Source organism: Echinops telfairi, unplaced genomic scaffold, assembly GCF_000313985.2.
Source record: "Echinops telfairi isolate 266 unplaced genomic scaffold, ASM31398v2 ScPeMD7_4225;HRSCAF=4972, whole genome shotgun sequence".
Classification (NCBI taxonomy): Eukaryota; Metazoa; Chordata; class Mammalia; order Afrosoricida; family Tenrecidae; genus Echinops; species Echinops telfairi.
The window spans coordinates 518,772-540,096 of record NW_022108124.1 but is presented as its reverse complement, the minus strand read 5'-3'; the positions used below and the strand labels follow the sequence as shown (position 1 = coordinate 540,096).

General features: G+C 43.0%; 1 protein-coding gene across 1 annotated transcript in view; it reads left to right on the top strand.

Annotated features, from left to right (window-relative positions):
• The window catches only part of ATP11B (ATPase phospholipid transporting 11B (putative)), a 99,190-nt gene extending 79,318 nt beyond the window's left edge, over positions 1 to 19,872 (top strand). The window contains exons 29-31 of the mRNA XM_045294987.1: positions 1,192 to 1,357; positions 14,486 to 14,619; positions 18,429 to 19,872. Coding sequence (XP_045150922.1) covers positions 1,192 to 1,357; positions 14,486 to 14,619; positions 18,429 to 18,510 — 382 coding nt within the window. The 3' untranslated portion in view covers positions 18,511 to 19,872. The remainder of the gene's footprint in view (positions 1 to 1,191; positions 1,358 to 14,485; positions 14,620 to 18,428) is intronic.
• The last annotated feature ends 1,453 nt before the right edge of the window (positions 19,873 to 21,325 follow it).

The following is a 21,325-nucleotide window of genomic DNA, read 5'->3' as shown; positions in this document are numbered from 1 at the left end:
TGTTTCCAGTTCCTATCTGTACCAGTGTACATCCTCTGGTCTAGCCAGATTTGTAAAGTAGAATTGGGATCATGATAGTGGGGTGGGGCGGGGGAAGCATTTAGGAACTAGAGGAAAGTTGTATGTTTCATCGTTTCAGCACATTTTATGGTAAAATTAAGTGACTTGGCAGACATTCGAGTCGGCTTATACTTGAGTATATACGATATATATAATTTGTTTTATAGATTATTGAACTTTAGATACAAATTCATTTGATTTCAAATAAACATTTAATGTAAAAACAAGTTTGTTTTTTTTTAAACAGAAGTTCTTTTAAGCTGAATTATTTTACAACTGTGGCTAAGAAGTTTGCCTGTCTTCGCCCTTTGTATACGCTACTATATTAATGGATATATTTGCAACATAGGTAGAGTCTCTTAAGAGTCTTTAGTAAGGAATGGACATGTAAAAGTCTCTCTTTTGTAGAATTCATATCACATTTGGTTGCTGTACATTTATTCTTGTTATAAAGCAGAAAACTTTTGAAATTAGTGAGAGAGGAAAAACTTTGATCGTCTAAACATTAACTTCCAGTTAGGATCATGAAAAAACACGTATAATTACCCATTGTTTCATTTCTTTTGAATCTCCTTTATTTCTGTATTTTCCCATATTCTTTTTTAAAGTTACATATAAAAGCATTCCCCTCCCCGCCCCCCCAAAAAGTATTTTCACATCAATTACTGCTTAATAATTTTTTTGAGAAGAGCCTCGGAGTCGACCTTTTCAGCCTAAGACTCTGGCCATCAATCTTTGAGTTGCTCAGCAGAAAATATCTTGTTGCTTGCTTTTCTTTCTTTCTTTTTTTTTTTTTTTTTTGCTTTCCACAGTCTCTGAAATTTTTATTACTACATTACTGTGATGACATAACATCACATTCCTACTGACATTCTACAACTAATAGAGAATAATCAACTTTCACTGTAAGGATAATAGTTGTCATCAAAAGTATAATTAAATCAAGTATTTTAAACAAATCTGTATTGTTTTATCAGTTATTTGGTTATTTACATTATACCAATTTCAAATGTTGATCGCTTTCATAGGGTTGTCTCATAAGTATGCTTTTCAAATACAGAGGGCTGACGTGCGGTATTTGTTCAAGTCTTTCATTTCCCTCCTAGGTGAATTGCTCATTTCTCTTTGCAGGCCATTTGTGGGGTCCCAGAATATGTACTTCGTGTTTATTCAGCTCCTGTCAAGTGGTTCTGCTTGGTTTGCCATAATACTCATGGTTGTTACGTGTCTGTTTGTTGACATCGTAAAGAAAGTATTCGACCGACAGCTCCATCCTACAAGTACTGAAAAGGCACAGGTAACCACTTTCTATGTACAGTACCTGTTAAAACGGGGAACCTTTAACAGTGAGTAAATGTCATAATTTGCCTATGTGAGTAAATAGGGAATTATTCACTCCTGTGTTAAGTAACGTTTACCACGTAAGCATTGTTAAATATGATCGTTCAAGCTGCTTCTGCATTGTTTCTGATAACTTTGTGACTGCTGAAAAATTAGTTTTCAAAGCATACATTTTCTTCTTAATTAAACACTACCTTTTAAAATACAAAACTATCAAATTATGTCCAGCTATTAATAACAAGTATATTTTAATTTATTTTATTATAGCTCTCTATCAGACACATATAGTTGTGTTGTGTGCCCATGACTTGAGAAACATTAGAATTTGAGTAAGTTTTTCCAATTTACACTGTTTTCAACAGAACAATATAATCTTTAATTTTTAGGAAACATCTTTCACTGTTTATTAATGAACATAACTACAGCAGATTTTCAATAGTATGTGGGGCTTCAAAAAGTTCATGGAAAATGGAATTAATAGGTAATGGAATTTTCCCGTGAACTTTTAAAGACCCCTCATATTTGGTCTTTGGAGTCTTACAAATCTCTGAAATGTTAGCTCTGTGAATCTGTGTCTCTTATTAGTAAAAATATGTTAGAAATGTCTGTTCATTACCTTTATGAGAATTAAATAAGAGAATGTTCAAATAGCTACTCATAATAGCTACTCAAGAAATGCTGACTACTTAGTTGAATATACCTTTCTTACATATTTTACTTTACATGAGCTAGGAGGCGGAGCTCATATCTCAATTTGTTCTGTTAACTGTACCAAGGCAGTGGATATGTACTCTCAAGAATATATGCTGCTCAGCTCTTACACCTGGTAGAAGTTTGAGTTTATTAACCACATAGTTCTGCCTAGATTGAATTTTTTTCCAACAAAATGTGTGCTACATGCCAAGTACATTTGGTTTCCATTTTGGACTTTGTTTTATGTTCAAACAGCTAATAAGATAATTACTCATGATTTTTAGTCTCTGTTAGGCTTCTTAACTAGTGCAATAGTTTTCCCATCGGCCAATTCTATTCATGTTTCTGTAGCATACATCTGCTCTCATAACTTAATTACAGTAAATCTGTTCCTTGACCCCTTGAGTAGGTAGCATAGGTCTCTGAAGCCCGAAAAATTTGAACTCAAACACTGTTTACTATTACAAGGTGGTTCTTGATGAAGTAATTTTTCTCTACCTCAATTTCCTCCTCAAGACAGTCAGACTAATAATTCCTCGTGTACAGGATTGCTCAAGAGAGCAAATATAAAGTAACTAACACAGGGCTTATCCATTGTAGTTCCTCCCTAAAAACAATGATTGAGTTCGATGTGGCTCTGTGATAAGGCTCTCCAGACAGGTTGGAAATTTTGTATAACCATTACAGGCTGTCCCCGGTTACCACAGGGATCCCTTCCTAAGTGGTTAGGAATCTTAAAGAGTCTTGAAGCCTTTGTAGGTGTGTCGGGACAGGTGCATATTGTTCTCCTTTACCCTTATTTAGTACAAGTTATGACTCGAAGCCTTTTCAGTGACTCCAGAGCTACATATGCAGCAAGTGAAGGTGATTGTGATGAGAATTTGTTGCAAGTCGGGGATTGGGTCAAAGACCCTTGGTCGCACTTTAGGTTAAGCATTGGGCTGCTAACCACGAGGTCAGCAGTTCAATCCCACCAGCCACTCCTTGGGAAGAATCTGCTCCCCTAAGATTTACAGTCTTGGAAACCCTAGGGATCAGTTCTACTCTGTCATTATTGAACCAAAATCGATTCGATGGCAGTGGGTTTGGTTTTGAGGTTTAGGATTTCACTCAATCATTGCAAAGGGCAGGTTGGCCTAGCATTAAAACAGGATTTCAAAGATGGTGGTACTCTGCTCAAAGATCGCAGCAGCTCACTTGACGATGAGTGCCAACTGAGCTGTTTTCAATGCCTGTTTGAGTGCTTGTTCACAGGCCTGCCAATGATCTAGTCTCAGGCCCCTGGCCCCAGAAAGGGCTCCGTATAGCTCTTCTGCATCTCCCATTCCAGGACTTGGACCCTTGATTTTTCCCGTGCCAGTCCCTGTAACGACTCACCCGAATTATAAAATTCCATTCTTTCCCTATATTCCTTCAGCAGCCATGGCCGAACCAATTCACAGCCCTGCCGTAAAGCACCATTAGCAGTTGTCTGACAGTAGGACATTCATAACCCAGGGACTGCGTGCCCTCTGTCTGCCTGTGCAGCATATATTCATGCAAACTTTCATCTGTAACACACATTATGTGTATCAGAAAGGCTTCCTGTAAGAGAGTACTATTCTTGGTGCAATGTGTGTCATATGTTTTCTGGCCCTTGGAAAGCATACTTGTCACCCCTCTTGGCCTATGTAAAGCTATAGTTCACCAAAATATGAGTAGCATCACTTTAAAAAAATAAATTTTATAAAAGTAATTGATTAGCTTTATTTGCATTTATATATAGAAACTACATTAAGCATTTACAAATACATAGTATGTTTGTTGAGATTTCTTGATGATATGAAAAATGGTGTCTTTTGATGTCTTTTCTGTAACCTCCTTTTAAAGAATTACATAGAAATCACTTGGGAGTTTCAGGTGGACCCTGAGTCAAGAAACACATTAAAAGTGCTTTTTAGATACTTTGGTTCTGCCATAGGTTAAAATTGACTTAATACGAATGGCGTAATAACCCAATCCTTTTATTTTTTGTGTGAAAGCATATTTAACTTTCCTTATTGCCTCACTAGATTAATTTTTAAATTACTTGACTAGATCTTCTGCTGCCGTACTCCCAGAAGGCACTCTCCCTCAGGGAGCATCCAGCTTGCTGTGTTGTTCTCCCCGAGGCAGTGGACGGTCAGCCAGGGCCCTGTGCCACAGGATTCCTGTGCTGCCACCAGGAGCCGTTATCGCAGCATGGCGTCATCGCCTCTGATTGCAAATGATAAATAGAAGGTGGTCAGCTACTTCACTGTTTACCAAAAAGTAGCAAGTAAAATCATATCAGCATGTAGTCTGAGCTTTGTTTTTCGCCAGAATAACCATGTGGTATTGGGAGTGAAGAGTAAGTCGATGCTTTTGAGGCAAAGCCACCAGCTCTACAGCTGTCACTCGTGTATGTGTACCGCGTATACTTCTGACTGTCGTAGAAACAGGTGTCTTTACAGAGCTTGTCCTGTGTCTGTTTCTTAGGTAATGAATTCAGCTCACTGACTTGTTGTGTGTCCCATCCTTTTTCTGTCTACTTATAGATGTACTCCAACACAGTCGCTTTAAGTGACGAGTTCATCGCACTGCAGCCATTGTCGAGGGCAAGGAGTCAGCTGAGCAGACTTAGGTAGAGTAGGAGGAGCAGAACCTCTTCTGCATGCTGAAGGTCAAGTGCACAGTGCTGAACGATGGGCAGAGGCATGCATGAGCAGTGGGACAGTTTTACTTGCACAGCTCTGTCCCTGAGTAATCTGACCTTTATTTACACACATGTTAAAAGCTTTTTTTAAAAAAACGCTTCTCCTTTGAGAAGGAAATTCAGATAAAAATTCAGTATGATAACAGGACAGAGATCTGTACCTTGTTATATATATATTTTATATTTTAACTACCTTCTCCAGCACAATTCTAATGCTTCTGCTTGTCATATTACTGGTATTTAAGAATGCTCTTGCATGTTGACTAGCCAAAACTCAAAATTCATCCTAAAACTTAATGTTTTAAGTTATAGTTACTTGGAAGTAAGAGTTGCCCATCTTGTAATCTTGCTTCAGTCTTTGTTATAAATATGTGTGTATCTGTGCTTGTGGCTGTTAGGGCTGCCGAGGCTTTGCATATCCATGCTACTGTCTAGTGCATCTACAAATTGAGCAATATATTATGTATGTCTTATAGATACTTTTATCTCCACAGACAGATCTATTTTGTCATTGTTCACTTACACACACACATCCAGGCACACACACACACACACACACATCCAGAGATGTCTTCAATGGAAACGAATGAAAGCTTAGGTTCTACAACTTTTGCTGTTAAGATGCCAACGCGTATAAAGATTAATTCCAGTCTGGTCTGGAAGGAAAACATAATCTAATTCCCCGATTTTTTGTTTTTGTTTTGGCACTTTTCCATTTCTTGCTCGGTTGGTGGCTCATGGACTTTTAGCGAGTATATACTTTTTTAAAGTTACTTTTTCAATCTGAGGTTTCTAATTTGTCTCCATTCACTAGATGAAACTATTGGCTTTGAAAGAGTACGCCTCATAATTTTAAGATGTTTGTAAGTTTTACCACACTTTTAAAACTTTTTACCATTATTGTTAACTTCGAGGGTTTTTTTAGTACATTCTACAGTGAATTACGAAGATCTCATACTCTCAATGAGCAAGCAAAGGGAGCTTTAACTCACAGCCACCCTAGCTTCATGTGACAGAAGATCTGCAGTCAAAATAAAATCAAAGGTTTACCTTCACCTTTGGTAGAGCCAAATCTGAGTATCACATTTTATAGTTAGATAACTTTCTGAAAGTAGTGGTTACCAATCACATATGTTACCATCTAATTGTTGAACTCTAAGGCAGTAGGGGGAGTATACTATGTAAAACATCAGTTCTTTTGTCAAGTGAAAATAACTTTTACATTGAGAAGAACAGTATCTCATTTCCCTAAAATATTTTTGTACACCTTGACTTACATCGTGCAACACCAGACTAAAACAGGATAGGGAAAGATCATAAATCGAAAGATTCTAGGCTCCATCCTACCATAAAGAACTGGGGAGCTTAGCATTCACCTGTGGTGGAGCACCGTGAGAGCAGGTGTTGGGCAGGCAGGCCAGTCAGGCTGTAAGCCGGTCTTCATCCAGTGCAGCGGGCACCGAGGAGAAAGCGCTCTGGTGGGGCAGGAGGCCTGAATGCTAGAGCCACCTTTGGCCCTGCTCGCCCCTCTCCTAGCCCAACCAGTTCATCTCTTGGAGCCCCCAGGCTCTTCACCCATACAGTGTAATCATTTTCTGTACTGTAGTCTGTGGTTTACTACTGCCAATGAGGAAAAGCAGAAAAAGAAACTATAGTGTATGTACTCTACTAAAGGCCCGGCAGAAACAAGCGCTGCTCAAATGGGCAGTGGCCCCTAGGTTGACATTAGCTCATTGCTGCTTGGGCAAGTGCCCACATACATCTGTCTGCTGCTGCAGCCTCACGAACGCTGCCTACATCTTGTCTCTAAATGGCATTAAACAGCTTTCTGGGATGTGATCGCTGGTAGTTTCAACCCCTTACTGTTGTATCAGAGAAGAAACTGGTGCGGACAGCAGTTGGTATCTGGGAGCTTTCAAATCTGTCGTCAGGTTAGTGCTTCTTAGACATTAACACAAAGCCCTTGGTTGCTTTCCCCTGAATAAAAGCTCATTGAAGTGTTTCCCCCTAAACTCTCTTCATACACCTTGGCTTAAATCAAGCCAAAACAATTTTTTTATGCAACACTAGACTAAAATAACTTTGCTCATGAAACTAAGGAATTCTGCTTAGTTTCTCCAATTCTACTTAGTTCTTTAAGTCTACTTCTTTTTTAGGGGTAGATGTAAGAGATTTCTTTTCCCAGAATTCATGACTGATAAGTCCTAAGACTGGAGAAAGACAGACATGAAGCAATACTTGTTTTGAAGTCAGTGGTGACGTTTTCTCATAGTTTGAGAGAGGTAAAGATACAGGTGGCAGTGGATACCTTTTTAAACACCCCTAGAAGATCGCTTGCAAAAATGTGGAATAGAAAGAATAAACATTGTTTAATTTTCAAGTATTCCAAAGGCTTTTAGGAGGATAGATGTATTTTATTAACCAAGACCATCATCACGCTCTTCACCCCAGTATATAAGACCAGGTGACTTGTACTCAGCCGCGGCCCAGCTAAGGTAGGGGTGGTCTCCTGAGGAGGAGCAGGAGGTGAGAGGTCAGACATACCCTTGCAGTTTGAAGCAGAGTGGCAGCATGTTTGCATAGCAGGGGAAATTGAGTTCTGTTGAGGGAAGCTTGGTTCTCAGCTCTATCACATGTGTTCACTAGCAGCTTTGTGCACTGCAGTCTTGACTGTATTTTGTGTGCCTTGTGGTGTTCCCCTTAAGAAGTGCTGTGGCCTCTGTTCTTGTGACAATACTGTGCTGTTGTGTGAACATCCCTCTGTGCCTCACAGAGTGTGGAAGCCAGCCTGCTGTTTTGGTTCAGTCCCTCAATATGGTGAGAGTGTGGGTCTGTAATACGAGACTTGTTGCTTTTTCTGTCCTTCAGATGGAAGAAGATAAGGGTTCAGTCAGCTCAGCATATGAATTTGCTGAAAGCCAGCACAGAGGGGAGGACAGTGGGCAGCTGCTAGCCCCGGCTTGCAGCCAGCAGGACAATTCTCGCGTGCACTAGGTAGTACTGCGCGACCTGCCCGGATCAGCCACTAAGTTCCCGTGCTGGAGCATGCTGGGGAGAACTGACCTGACATTCGTTTCTGCTTCACTAATCGCATCACCATGTTCCATGTGTCTCTCCGATTCAGTTGTTTGCCTTTTCTGTGAGCTTCGCATTCTCCATACGTCCCATCCCCGTGTTTTCTTCATCTTCCTCTGGAAGTTAATCTAATCACCCTTAAGTGATGAACTGTGTTTCTTTTCAGATTCCAACCTAGAAAAGTATTCTCACAACCTGTAGTCTCATATTTAGGAAATGGGCTTTCCTTTCCATGTCTTCTTCTGAAGATGCCACTTCACACTATTTCTATGATTTCTAAAATCAGTTTTCTTCCTTAAAGTTGTCCCAGCTTCCTTTAGCCTCACGTACTCTCAGTGTGTCTAGTCACTGAATTCCTTCTTGAAATGGTCCTCTGCAGCTGACTGGGTGCTTAGATGGGTACAGAATGAGCTTCTCTTGCCCTCTAGGCAACAAACAACCCTCCTCAGTTGTTACTGTTCGCGAAAGTTTATTCATGTGCCTGTGCTCTGAAGAAGTCCAAATTGCGAGTGCACGATTGACTCCCCTTAAGGAATCAAGCCCAAAGCCCACTTATAACCCTAACTGGGTTTGATCGGTGAGAATTGTGGAGGTTAAACATTCCCATCACTATCATACTGGAGCTAGTTAGCATTTTGTGGATTGTAATTGTCGCAAAGATGCTATTGTCTCATCTGGAATAAACCCTTATAAGTGATGAAAAAGTAAAATAAAACAAATTAAAGATCTCACATCATTTAACTGCCCTAGGGTGGCATTGTGGTTTCATGATGGGCTGCTAACCTCAAGGTCAACAGTTGGAAACCACCAGCTGCCCTCAGGAGAAAGAGGAGGCTTTCTACTCCCATAAAGAGTTACCATCTCAGAAACCCACCGGGGCAGTTCTGCCCTGCACGCTAGGGTTACTGTGAGCTGGCATAGACTCAACGGCAGGGACTTTGCTTGGGTTGCTCTGAGACTGTGTGCATGTGTGAGCAAACCATAGAACAGGTATAATAATGGAAGAATATGAGTTATTCTGTAAGATAAAATTTTTAATTAAATTCCTTTAGTGAATTACCCCAAATGGAAAATACTGAAGATTAATTGGTCAGTACTCAGTTGCTATTATTAATGAAAATAATACAAATGAGTTCTAAATTTTTCTTTTGCTTTGGGGTGTTTCATCTCACTATCTTTACAACACATTTACCTTGTATTTTGCTTAGGTACATAAGGACTCTATATTTTTTTGTCTGGTTGTTCATATGTTCTGAATATATAGCAAGTAAAGCTCACATAGAGAGTGAGCTCGATAAGGGGAGAGCTGGCCAGGATTTATTCCACGTCCTGAGAGTCCACAAAGGCCATCATCCACTTGGAGCTGACTGGACTCGAATTAAGAACTTGTCCTCCGGGATAAAAAGGCCCCGGCTCAAGTGGGCATTTGACAAGATGTGGCTCTTTTGCCGGTTTGCCGTACTGCGTCCACTAAACTGTAAGGGCCGTGGAGAACTGGCTTCTTAGGGTGCTCCTGTGCAGTGCTGGCCTGGCTGAGGGGCTCCTGTACGAGTTGGGCACATGAGCTTTCTTCCTTCTGCTCTGTGACACTTGACCCCCCCTCTTCATGCGATCTAGAAGTCCTCAAACCACAAATAGGGTTTTAGTAAAACTGCCTGTGGATAGTACCCTCCTCTGTAATATTTTGTTTTATCACTGAATTTTAGTTCATTGAATGAAATGTATTTTAACTTTTTTCATGTTCTTCTGCTTCTTGCATGTATTTTGAGATAAAAAAATTAAAAAAAAATTTTTTTTAAGTTGTTGGGTGCCCTTGAGGCTCCTTCAGCTCAGAGTTGAACTGCCCCATCGGATTTTCTAGGCTGTACTTTTCATAGGGGCCGACCCCTTTCAGCTAGCAGCTGAGGACATCACTGTGGGCCACAGACTTCCTTATTTAAAAAAAACAACAACCGGGGCCACACAATAACGCTTCCGTAGTTTTGAAGTGGTCATTGAGCCTAATGACAACTGGCAGCCTTGCTGACGCTGTGCAGGTTTAGAAACTCTGCCCTAGTTGTCTTCAGTAGTGGCTGCTGAGGGGTCTGTTCAACTATCCTTTCTTTATCTCTGGCTTTGGGGGCCCTGCTCTCGCCACCCTCTTTTTAGCTGTACCCCGCCCTGGAGGGTGGGGCCTTTCTCATCCTGGGTTGAGCAGCTGAAGCCCCAGACCTGCTTCCTGCCCCCAGCAGCAACGTTGTCAGCAGCCAACTGCAGCCACCTTCCTCTCCCTCCACCAGACACTTGCCCCACTGCCTCACTTAACCCTTAGCACAGGGAGCTACAAAATAAGACCTGCGGTCTTTTTAATAAGTAGGACTAATTCAAATGATCAGAATGGGCCTACCTAAGAGCTTACGATTCTTTTCTTTCCCCCACAATTCTTATTTCATGCTCATTGTCATAGTTAAATTAGCCAACCCGTACGGAAGTAGCCCCATCTCTGGAGATCCGTAGAACAGGTATTTTGCTTGTATTTATAGCTGACTTTTAAAATGCTCTTTATTTTGGGAGAAGGGCAGGGGAAGGAAGGCTCGGGAAATCAATATAAGCTTCAGGAATGGCGCTTCTGCGCCTGCCGTCACCCAGCTGTGCCACTGCCATTCTGAATAATGAGCTGAAGCTACCTGTGGCTTGTTTCAGGGGGTTGTTCTTGCCAAATTAGAAATCGGTAATATCTGGTGACTTTGATTTCACATCAGAAAAATTAGAAAAACTGTATAGAGAGGAGCTGAGATCAAAGAGTTCAAGAAAGTGTTTTGAAACCAATGGTGGCAGCAATTGTACAATTATGCTTGATCTAATGGAATTATGGATTGTTATATGTGTAAGATCTCCCAATAAAATGATTACAAAAAGAAAGAAGGAAAACCCAAACCAGACTCGGTGCCGTCATCTAGTCAGTGCCCAACTCACAGGGACCCCGAGCACAGGGTAGAACTGCCCTGGGAGTTTCCGAGGCTGTAATTCTTTACGGCAGTAAAGCGCCTCATCTTTCTCCCATCCCATACTGCCAGCGCCCCCTTCACTCTGCTTTAAGGCCCTTTTCCTCATACCCTGGAGGCAATGCAAGGTGCTCACTTTGATCATCCAAAAATAAAACCATTTTGAGAGCAAAAGACCTAATGGTTATTAGTGTGAAAATTTTCTAAATGCAGAGCTTTATTTCCTGTGCTATAGAAATGCCCAAAGCATGTCAGACATGTAAGGCAGTTTTCATAGAGACTCTTCTGTAGGCACAAGAGGGGACACTTCTAAATGTTTACTGTTGTGCACATGATAAAAGTCACAATAAGGAAAGTGGGCCAGAATTTATTTCAGGAGGCAAGTGCGACAAAGATGAAGTTTTATGAGCCATCCACAGTTATGTTGAGTAGCTGTCGTCTTGCTTCTAGCTCTAGACGATGTGATTTCTTCTGGGACGCAGGTGTTGTAGAGAGTGAGGAAACTTCTCAGTTCATTCAAACTTGAGTAAATCAAGGTGCTTCTTGTTGCCGCCTGGTGGCCGGCCCCTCGCTCCTAGCGCACCCTCATCGGGTTGGATTCACACAGCAGCTAGCCCGGTCTTCCCTCCCCAGGAGCTGCTGGAAGCTTAGAACCCCAGACCTTGTGGTTGGCACTGAGCCTTTGACTGCTTACCATGTTCCAAACATCCTTGGATGCTCAAAGGCTCTGGCCTTTCAGATGGTATCATCAATGAACTGCCATCCAGTGGCTGAGCACCAGCTAGTTGGCAGAGCATCTTACGTGAAGACCAGGTCTTTCCTCTTCCAGGTGTTTAACCAGTTGAGTGGGCCACAAACTAAGGGAGGTAGAGGCCAGTTTGTTGTTTTCTTGTTTTCAATTCCCAATCCATCATAGAACACTACTTGTGTGAAGTACAATAAAAATGAATTACTTGAACAACAAAAGTTAAAAAACATACGAACTAAGTCTCAATTTTTAAAGTATTACATTCCACCACTTAGACATGTGGTCTGTCAAATTGCCATAAAAGTATCCAGACTCTTGCGCTGGCAGCTCGGGAATACTCGCCTTTTCCTGAATCAGACCAGCGCTGATCCGGGTCACACGGGTCTTTTTGCAAGGGGACAGTAGTCATTGCTTTCCCCTTACACTGAGGCAGAGCTGGTGCTGGGAACCCACGAGGCTTTTCTGCCCTCACGTCGGTTCGCTCATTCTCTTCCCCCAGCCTGGAATGCCCTTCCTTCCCCACCTCCGGCTACTGAAAGCCCACTCACCCTTCGAGATGCGTCGAGTGCCATCTTTGTCATCGAGTCTTTCATGGCCCCCACTCCCACCCCCAACAGCTGGCCAAGTTTCTCCTTCCCTCCTCTGCTGTCGTCATTACAAGGAGGCAGCAGCACAGTAACTGGGTAAAGAGCCCTGGAATCAGAGCCACTGAGTCTCGGGCCCCAGCTGGGTGCCCTTGCAGAGATTCTCGGCGTGTTTCTCATCTGTCAAGTGGGTGGGTTAGGCTGCCTGTGCCACTGGAGATCGCTTGACGTTGTAAAGAAGATAGGCATGAGGCAGTCGGTTTTCATCAGGAATAACTCAGCGGCACATCCGTAGTCAGCACTCGATCAATCCCACTGCCTTCGTGACTGGTACCTTTTCTTTACCCTTCCCCCCTCTAGATTGAGGGCAGGAGTGCTGTCTGTCATAGGAACTAACACAGTGCCTTGCTCAATAAGTATTAAATGGGGTTAAATTTAAGCGCAGTGCCATTTAAATGACGCCAACCAGCAGAGAACTAAATCCAGAGAGGAAGACTGCATCAGTGGTTAGGAAAGTGAGGGTGGATTCGTGGGAACAAGGCTGTAAGCTGACCCACCTTGGTGATGGTCCTCGACTTGTGCCAACAGCCTGATCGGCCTGTGGAGACAGACTGCACAGCAGCTTTAGGGGTAACGCAGAAAAGGTGGCCTGAGGTCAGATTACGCAGGGCCTTATATACTTTGTCCCGTGAGTATGTGAGAGACCTGGACCCAGCCCACCCGAGGCGGACACTGGGGAAGAGGTGATATTCCTGCTACTAAAACCAGCTTTGAATACTACTGCCCCTCTGGTGCAGAAAAATGTTTCTGACATCTCCTGCCCCTTGGCCCCCTGACTTCATGGACCAGGCGTCCTGACTTAATGACCATCCTTTCCTCAGAGAGTCCTCTTGTGCTTCATGGGACTGGGGTTTCTCAGGCTTCATTAGCCACAGAGCCTTTCTTTCATGCCGGTGAGCACCTCCCGAAACAGTGTGAGCAAGGGCACCCTAACCCCAGGGTGCTGGAGCAGATGCACAGTGAGGGCCTGCGGCTTCTCGGTGCTCAGCACGTCCTGAGCCAGGCTTGCCACCGGGCAGTTCTGCTGCCTGCTGCCCAGGCTTGAGCAGGCCCACACCCGCTGTGGAGGGTCAACATGCCAGGGTATTAACGAACACCCCACCCCGTCTGTCTCTGCTGTCCTTGTGAGCATCTCCACAATGCCCTCTGTCGCCATGCCTACATGCCGCATGCGGTGATTCCCAACCTTTGTGGGACTGCAGCCCACGGACAGGCTGATTGTTAGTGTCCTCCTTCCTCTGTGCCTGTGAAATCATTGTTACAAAGTACGGCACATACATAAAGGAAAGAACCAAAATAAGAGTTTGTTGAAAATAACAACTCTTGAGAAATTTAGCAACCCCTTGAGTGGCCAAACCAGGGTTGGGATTCATTGAGCTCTGTGGTCATCACCACCACCTCCCACCTTCACCTCCCATTTCAATACGAGCCACATTACGAATAGTATGGAATGAAATTACCCTACTGAGTCATGTACACATAAATTGATTTCAAATGTATGTATTTTCGGAAAGTAATTCCATTTTAAATGCAACCGTATCCAATAGAGTTTAACTCTGTACCATCCAGTACTTTGTTAAAAGGAAGATGAACCGATGGTGGCCGTGGCTGGCACAAACGGTTGTGTCGTCACTTAAAGTAAATCCTCCCTTGCTGAGAGAGTCACGGGGGCACACCAGAGTGCGTAGAGCCTGTGCTCCTGTCGGCACTGCAAGGGTACTTCTTAGCTTTGAAGATCGGGATTAGCTCCTTCCTGGTTATTTCCAAATCTCAATCGGTTTCCAATCCGCTCTTCTCAATCGCTAGACTGTTTACATTAAAATTTGAATGATCAATTTCACCAAAACAAAAACTCCAGGAAAAAATTTAGCTCATTAAAGAGTGGTTGATGCAAATCATTTCTGACCATAGTAAATTTATTAAAAATACAAAGTCTCAGGTTTTGCAGGTTTAAATACTATCCAGCTACTTATTTTTATTTAATGATTTTATTCAACCTCTGATTTAGGACACAGTACATTTGTAATTATACAAAACATTTTTGTATGATTGCTCTATTAAAGCCTTCGATTAAGTTCCATACTATAGAAAAACATTACATGTCTCTATATATTTATTACTTTGGGTTCCAAAGTGGTGGTTGCCTTTTTTTTTTCTGGTGTGCAGGGGGGCAGGGGAGTCCAAATCTATTGATGAGTGCTAATTGTTGCCATTTCTCCTCCCCCAGCTTACTGAAGCAAATTCAAGTGTCAAGTGCTTGGACTCCATGTGCTGTTTCTCAGAAGGAGAGACAGCGTGCGCATCTGTTGGAAGAATGCTGGACCGAGTGATAGGAAGCTGTAGTCCAGCCCACATCAGCAGGTGTGAAATCTCTCTAAGTAGCCTTTGCTGCAGATGAGTATGCGTCACCTGGAACAGGACGAACCTGCAACTCCAGATTTCTAACAAGCCAGCAGCTGCTTGTCCCAACTGGAGCAGGCTCCTACTTAGCACTCGGTGATGGTAGATTTCACTTGGTGGCTTTGGGTGGGGGGCTCCTTCGCTCTAAAAGGAAGAGAATGCACCTTTGAAGAGACTTTCCATCTAATGAACAGAAAGAGTTTTTGTTTTACAGTCTTTCTACATGTCTACCACGTGATGAGTAGGAACACGTGTTTGGCACACCCTCGCGTTTTGTAGAACTCATTTACTGTGCTACTGTTTCCTTGCTTGCAAGGTTCTTTTGATTTTGCTTTTACTGTTTGATTTTTGTCCTTACAAAGTAATCGACTCATGCTAATGAAGTCAGAACGCTTTACTTTTCTCCTTCTGCATCTGTGTCTCCTAGTCACTGGCTGAGGCTGCCCTGCTCACCGTCTCTCCACAACGGGGTCTCTGAGATGAGTAGTGACCGTTGTGTTTCCTCTGCTTGGTAATTAGTCTACTTAAAAGTTTATAATGTCTAACAGGCGCTTGTGGCTTAAAAGAACCGTCGTGTTTTTACTTCCTCCTAAACCTGTTTCTTGAATTAGATTTATCAGTGTTTGTTTTGGGGGTTCATAGAAAAATTACCATTTAAAAGTAGACTGATTTAAAATGTATTTAAAACTTAAAAATGGATTCATTTGCTCAGACGTGTCCCCAGAGAGGATAACTTTTTCTACACCTTGGTGTTCTCTATGTAGACTCTGTTCCCAAGATCCAGGCAGCAGCTCGCTGGGTGTGTGGCCAGATTACCGAGGGGCAGGGGGTGGGTTCCCATTGTCCCCAGTGTGCCAGGCGAGCACTCTTCTCCCACGTGAAAATGGCTGGGAGGTGCTCCAGGTGCGGGGAATGAAAGAATGGAAGAGGCACTAATCTTATCTATTGATAAAGGAATTGTTAATGTTTGGATAGTTTGGTATTTTTTTAAATGATGACAATGATTATCATTCATGTATCATAAAATCCAGATAACTTTTACTGGTCGACTTGTCAGTTCACCCTAAAACCTCTCCTCTGGCCATGTCTGTGTGGGACAGGTGCGTTGTAAGTAGCATTTCTATGTTCACATGATGTCTTTGGTTCTACTCCCCGTTTGTTTTGATTTGATTATAACATAACATGCGATCAAACTCTATCCGTAATTCTGCAATATAACTGTAAGGATGTCATTCTACACGTTAGACTGGCCATGAGCAGTTAAGTTTATTGGCGCCTTGTTGTGACGTATTTGGTGCTGCCTTACACGAAGGCAGCTGTGCCTTTTTCACAGGCCCACGAGTTTCCCAAAGGAAGTCCCTGAGGGATCTAACTTTGAAGATTGAGTAACTGCTGCTGTGGCCTGGAAGCACAGCATGGAAGCGGGAGTTAGACTAGGACATGATTCTGGAACTTGTACAGCATTTTACATCTCTCTGCTGCAACAGAAAGTTGTCTTTCATGACACTGTACATGTTGAAAAAGAAAGCCAGAATTCCGAATGAGCCAGCATTTCTGCTGTGTCCATATCTTCATTTTCTTGTTGTCAGTGGTTCCGGTAAGATGCCGGTGATGTTCTTTACACAGCCCTCTCTGTGCTGCATTATCCGCCGGAACCTGGACATGTTCTCTTGAAGGTGGCTGCTGTCTGTACTTCCTTTCACTTAAAATTCGACCCATGTCCTTTTGGGGGGGGGGGCTTAATTTTTTTTCCTTGATAAATGGTTTAACAGTTATTAATAATCATATTTGACAGGTTATAAATACCTTTCCAATTATGCCCAACAGCTCAGGCTTTTTTCCCCCTCTGTTGAATACCCTAAAAATTCTTTTTGAGATCTGTTGACAGTTTTTCAAGTGAATAAAATTAGAACAATATGCAAAACTACGTGGTGCTTTCCAAAGGGCTATTCAAATATTGCCATAGATCCATTGACATTGTTTTTAAACTTAGAACGGTCACATCAATAGAGTTTTGGTTTAGTCTTTTCCATATAATTGTTTCCGTAAAATACATTTGGCATCCTTCATGCAACACTTCTCTATTAGGGCTCATGTACAGGAGAGGGGAAAGCTGTGTAGGAGCCCCTGGATATTTGTGGCATTAGCATGTCACCACAGCCATTTAAGAACGGCAACTAGTGCTTTCCTATCACAGATCTATCAATGAAACATTCACCGTCCGGCCATGAGAAGTGCCCTTCCGTGTGGTTACTTGATTCTGTAAGAGGAATATGTCCGATTGCAAAGGCAGCAGCGTGGTGCTCTACACCCAACCCCAACACGCTGTGCATCCGTGATCAGTGCACAGTGACTATCCTCATCAGACTCTCTTGGGTGAAAATAGATGAGATGTTATTATTTGGTCAGGTGTTTCATGTTCTGTCAAATGTGCTATTTAACATGAATGCACATGTATGCTTTGTAAAGATGAAAAATGAAGGCAAATTTTACCTAACGAGAGTCTTTTATGTCAACAGCAGTTGAAAAAGGAGGAAAACGAATATAAAGTATTTGTGGTTTGGGAGTGTGGACCCTTGATTCTCGATAGGCGAGGCAGTGATACATACTACATTTGTTGTGTGTCTGCGTGTACTTTGTCCGCCATAGGTACTTTCTCTGTGAGACTTGCATGTTCTCCTTTCTCCATTCGTTTTAGGGATGTACCAGGCACAGGTCTAGGTGCTAAAGAGACAGTGGGAGCCAGAGAGAATGCCCAAGAGAACCAGACCCACTGTTGTGATTGCTGCATGTCTGTCATGCTGTGTGCCAACTTTGTAAACTCTAGAGTCCAGACTTCATTATGGTCACTTACACTTGAACTACAAATGTGCATGCTGCCAGTCTCTAGGAGACCACAGGCCTTTGTCAACAAAGGTGAATGGGACTGTGTAAGCACAGTCTCTTCCGCTAACATCTTTGTTTAGGGAAAGATAGATGCCTAACAAAGGTTACACAAAACATATTTTTTAAGGGCTTTTAGTCCCAAAAGAAAAGCCACCTTTGCCTGGGTGGCCTTAATTGTCCTTGAGCGAGGCTAGTCTACCTGAGTGTGGCAGTCTAATTTTTTAGCTTGGGTTCAAACAGCCAGAGTTTTATGTAATGACTGCTCATGGGCCCTGTCACAGCAGATGGCTTTTCCAGGCCAGTAGAGGCTCATGTGTTGAAAAGCCCAGTGACCTAGGTGGGGGGTCTTTTGGTACCTATTGAATAAACCATTTACTGCATTCAAGCAAACTGTGCCAACCTTTCTAGACTAGAAGAGAGTGAGCCAACAATATGAGCACGCTACGCTACTGCTTTAATTCCCGAGCGTTTGGCAAGTGAGATGATTTTGTTTCTGTAACATCAAAATACAGCCTAGTTGCTTGTCCTTGAAACTGAATGTACATAATTCTGCATTGCATCCTTTTTCTTAACTGAAGTGTTAAAATTTAGAGTCTCCTGCTTTACTTCCTATAGAAGTTGTTTCAATGCTGATGAATGTCTAAATTCTGGCTTATATTTTTATACAATGACTAGAGCATTATTTTTCCCAAGTTTTTGTATACTACAAATAGAATGGGCATTCAATGCGAGCGTGAAGAACTTCGCTGTAGCCTTTAAAAGGAATCACTCCGTGATTATTTAACACTCAAATGACATTTTGGTCCTAAGTTTTAGAGTGATTTTTTTTCTCAATCAAAACCTAGGTACTGGTGAGCCAAACTTTTCTCTTATTGTTGCTTTAGATCATGGAGTGCTTCGGATCCTTTCTGTACCAGCGACAGGAGCATCTTGACTCTCTCCACAATGGACTCGTCTACTTGTTAACGGGCAGTAGCTCTTGGTGGGAGCCAGTTCAACTCCTTTCCTAAAACGCAGTGTGAGTGCCCTCCAGTGGCCACACTCGCGCTGTAAAAGTTCCTCCTGGCGTCTCTTGAGTAGTCCAGGCCCACTCAGAGTGGCAGTGACAGACACACAGAAAGCGTTCACTTGAATCCGCACACGTGGACACTGGCCCCGGCGGAGGCCTGTCCCCTTCCGTCCCCGGTTGCGTCATCCCCTGGTCTCGGGACTCCTCAGGGCATCTCTGCCTGTTGCTGAGGCCACTGTGTTTTGATATCAAAGAAGCAAAAGGGAGATAATGAACTCCTCGCTGCGTGTATTTTTTAGCATTAGTTTGTTTATTGACTCTTCTATTTAAATCTGCTTCTGTAAATTATGCTGAAAAGTTTGCCTTGAAAACTATTTTTCTATTAGAGTTCTATTTGAAGCTTTCCATTGGGATAGCTTATGTGAACAGTGAGGAATCACGGTTCCTCCCTGACCATGCTGGTACCTCACGGAGGTGGACGCAGCATGTGCAGGAAATGCACGCCCGCTGGAAAGCCCTGGAGCCCGGCCAGTGAAGTTCGCCATAGAGCGGTCAACCCTGCCCACCGTCTTAGGGATCAATCAGGAATCATGTCCATTCACCAAGTTTCAAATTGATGTTTCCTAATCATATTTTTGTAGCAGGCTGTGAAGAACCTATAGTGGGTAAATTAGGTGCCATTAGCATAATATTAATTTAATGTGTTCATTATTGGATTTTTTGCATGCATTCATCTGGTTCACATATTTAAGTTTGCTTTTTTTTCCCTCTCCCCCTCTCTCTATCCATCCTGAAGGCTCTGTTTGTGATACTTTATAACAATGTTGTAAAGTTCAGATTTATCAATAAACAAGTTTGGGCAGTATTTAAATATTGAAAACACTCTTAATTTATATAAATACAGCTGGGTGGTTAAATTGATATGAAAAGAGCCTCTTTCTATGGCCAGTTTAGAATTCCTCCCGCCTTTCCAAGAGCTAGGCTCGAGAATGCAGGATTTCAAGTGGAAAATCTTACTCTTTGAAACTTATATGTTATCTGAACTATAGCAGGCTCCCACAGGAAAGCAAAATCTACCCAGTGCCCCATTTTAAGGTATGTTTTCAGGCATGATTGTAAAATATAAATGACAAAATCTACAATGCTCAATTTGTGTGGGTGAGCACCAATACATTAAAATGCTAAAAATGTTTCATCAGGACCATGTGACTGTATTTAATTCATTGCACTTCTAAGACTTAATTTGTATCCCAAACTTATGTAAATTCAGCATTGTCATTTGTTTTGATAAAAAGTAAAGTTGATTTAAAATTTGGAAATGAGTGTTGGTTTTAAAAACTAGTGCCCGGCTTTTAGTATACAGTGATTGCATTTAAAATTGTATGAAAATGGTAAGCTGGGGTTTTGCCAAAATTCTCACCTGAAAATACATTCGTTTCTGTTGGGAGCCGGGTGTGTGTGACTGCACTACCGTCTTCCTGCATCCTGGACAGGAGCGTGCTGGTGCGGGCCGGCAGGGCACAGCGGCTGCTCTTGCTAGCGAAGGACTGGTAGAATTCAGATGTTGCCTCTGTTCCCTAGAAAACCAATTGCTTGCTGAAGCGGACAGCATTTCTGCCCATTTCAGTGATGCAAGGGTATCACCTTATACATTACAGCCAGAATATTCATTTTCAGCAATAGCCATTTTCAACGGCGGTTTCCCAGTGTTGGGTGTAGGAAGACACTGCCTTTCTGGAAATCAATTAAAGGGATGATGGATTGTCCTCGGTGTGTGTGTCCATTCCCTGACGCATGTCCCAGAGAGGAAGTGCTGCAGGGATGTTTCGTGAGAGTCCCTTGGTGGAGGGCAGTCTGGACTCTGCCTTCTCACAGCATGTCTTACGTCAGTAGGTGTACAGAGGACGAAATGACAGTCACGAGGGCTGCAGTGCACCCACCTTGTGGTGCGTCTGCCAGCCAGCCTGTCAACTGCTGGCACCAGGCAGTCTGGCCCCTGCAGCCCACAGAAGAACTTTCTAGCAAGGAAATGTAAAGGACTTCCAACATGCTGACCCTACTCTGTTTGTCCTTGTCCCTATATTTACAATAAAAGGGTCTGCCACCGCCCTTTCAGAGCATAAGTAATGCAGCCTGTGGGATTTACACGGTTTTTTAGTGCTAACATTCAGGCTATGAAACTAAGACTGCATAACCAGGAACCACAGAAAAGGCTCCCCTGTGCATATTACTATACAATTCTTTGGAAAGGATGATGTCGAAAATTCACTTACTCTTATCTGCCAAGACCAAAGACAGTTGCTAAATGTGGTACCGCTAGTTAATGAATGATCTCAAGGTGGTTTTTCACTGCCTCCTCAGCCCGGTGTGAAGGCCGTGGGCTCACAGATAGCGGCCAGCACAGAGTCAGTCTCCAGCCCGGCCTCCTGTGCTGCTGCCGGTCAGTGACGCAGCGAGGCTCGCCCAGGAGCAGTCTCTGGCCTGGGAGAGCCTCACCGACCCAGGCTGGCTTTGGGAGTGAGATGGAAAAGGGGGAGAATTTACAGACTGGATTTCTCTAAGTGCCCTCCTCCTCAAGTTCTACGGTAGACAGAGGTTTCCAGACCTGACACAGGCCCTGGCAGATCTCCCCGTGAGAAAACACCTGCCCTCATCCAGGGCCGGGCCCTTTCTGCTGCGTGAGATTGTGCAATTGGACTTGCCTGATAAGCTGAGACATTACTGAGAGGCAGGAGTCGGGCCGCTGACCGACTTGTAGGTCCTAGAGGAGCA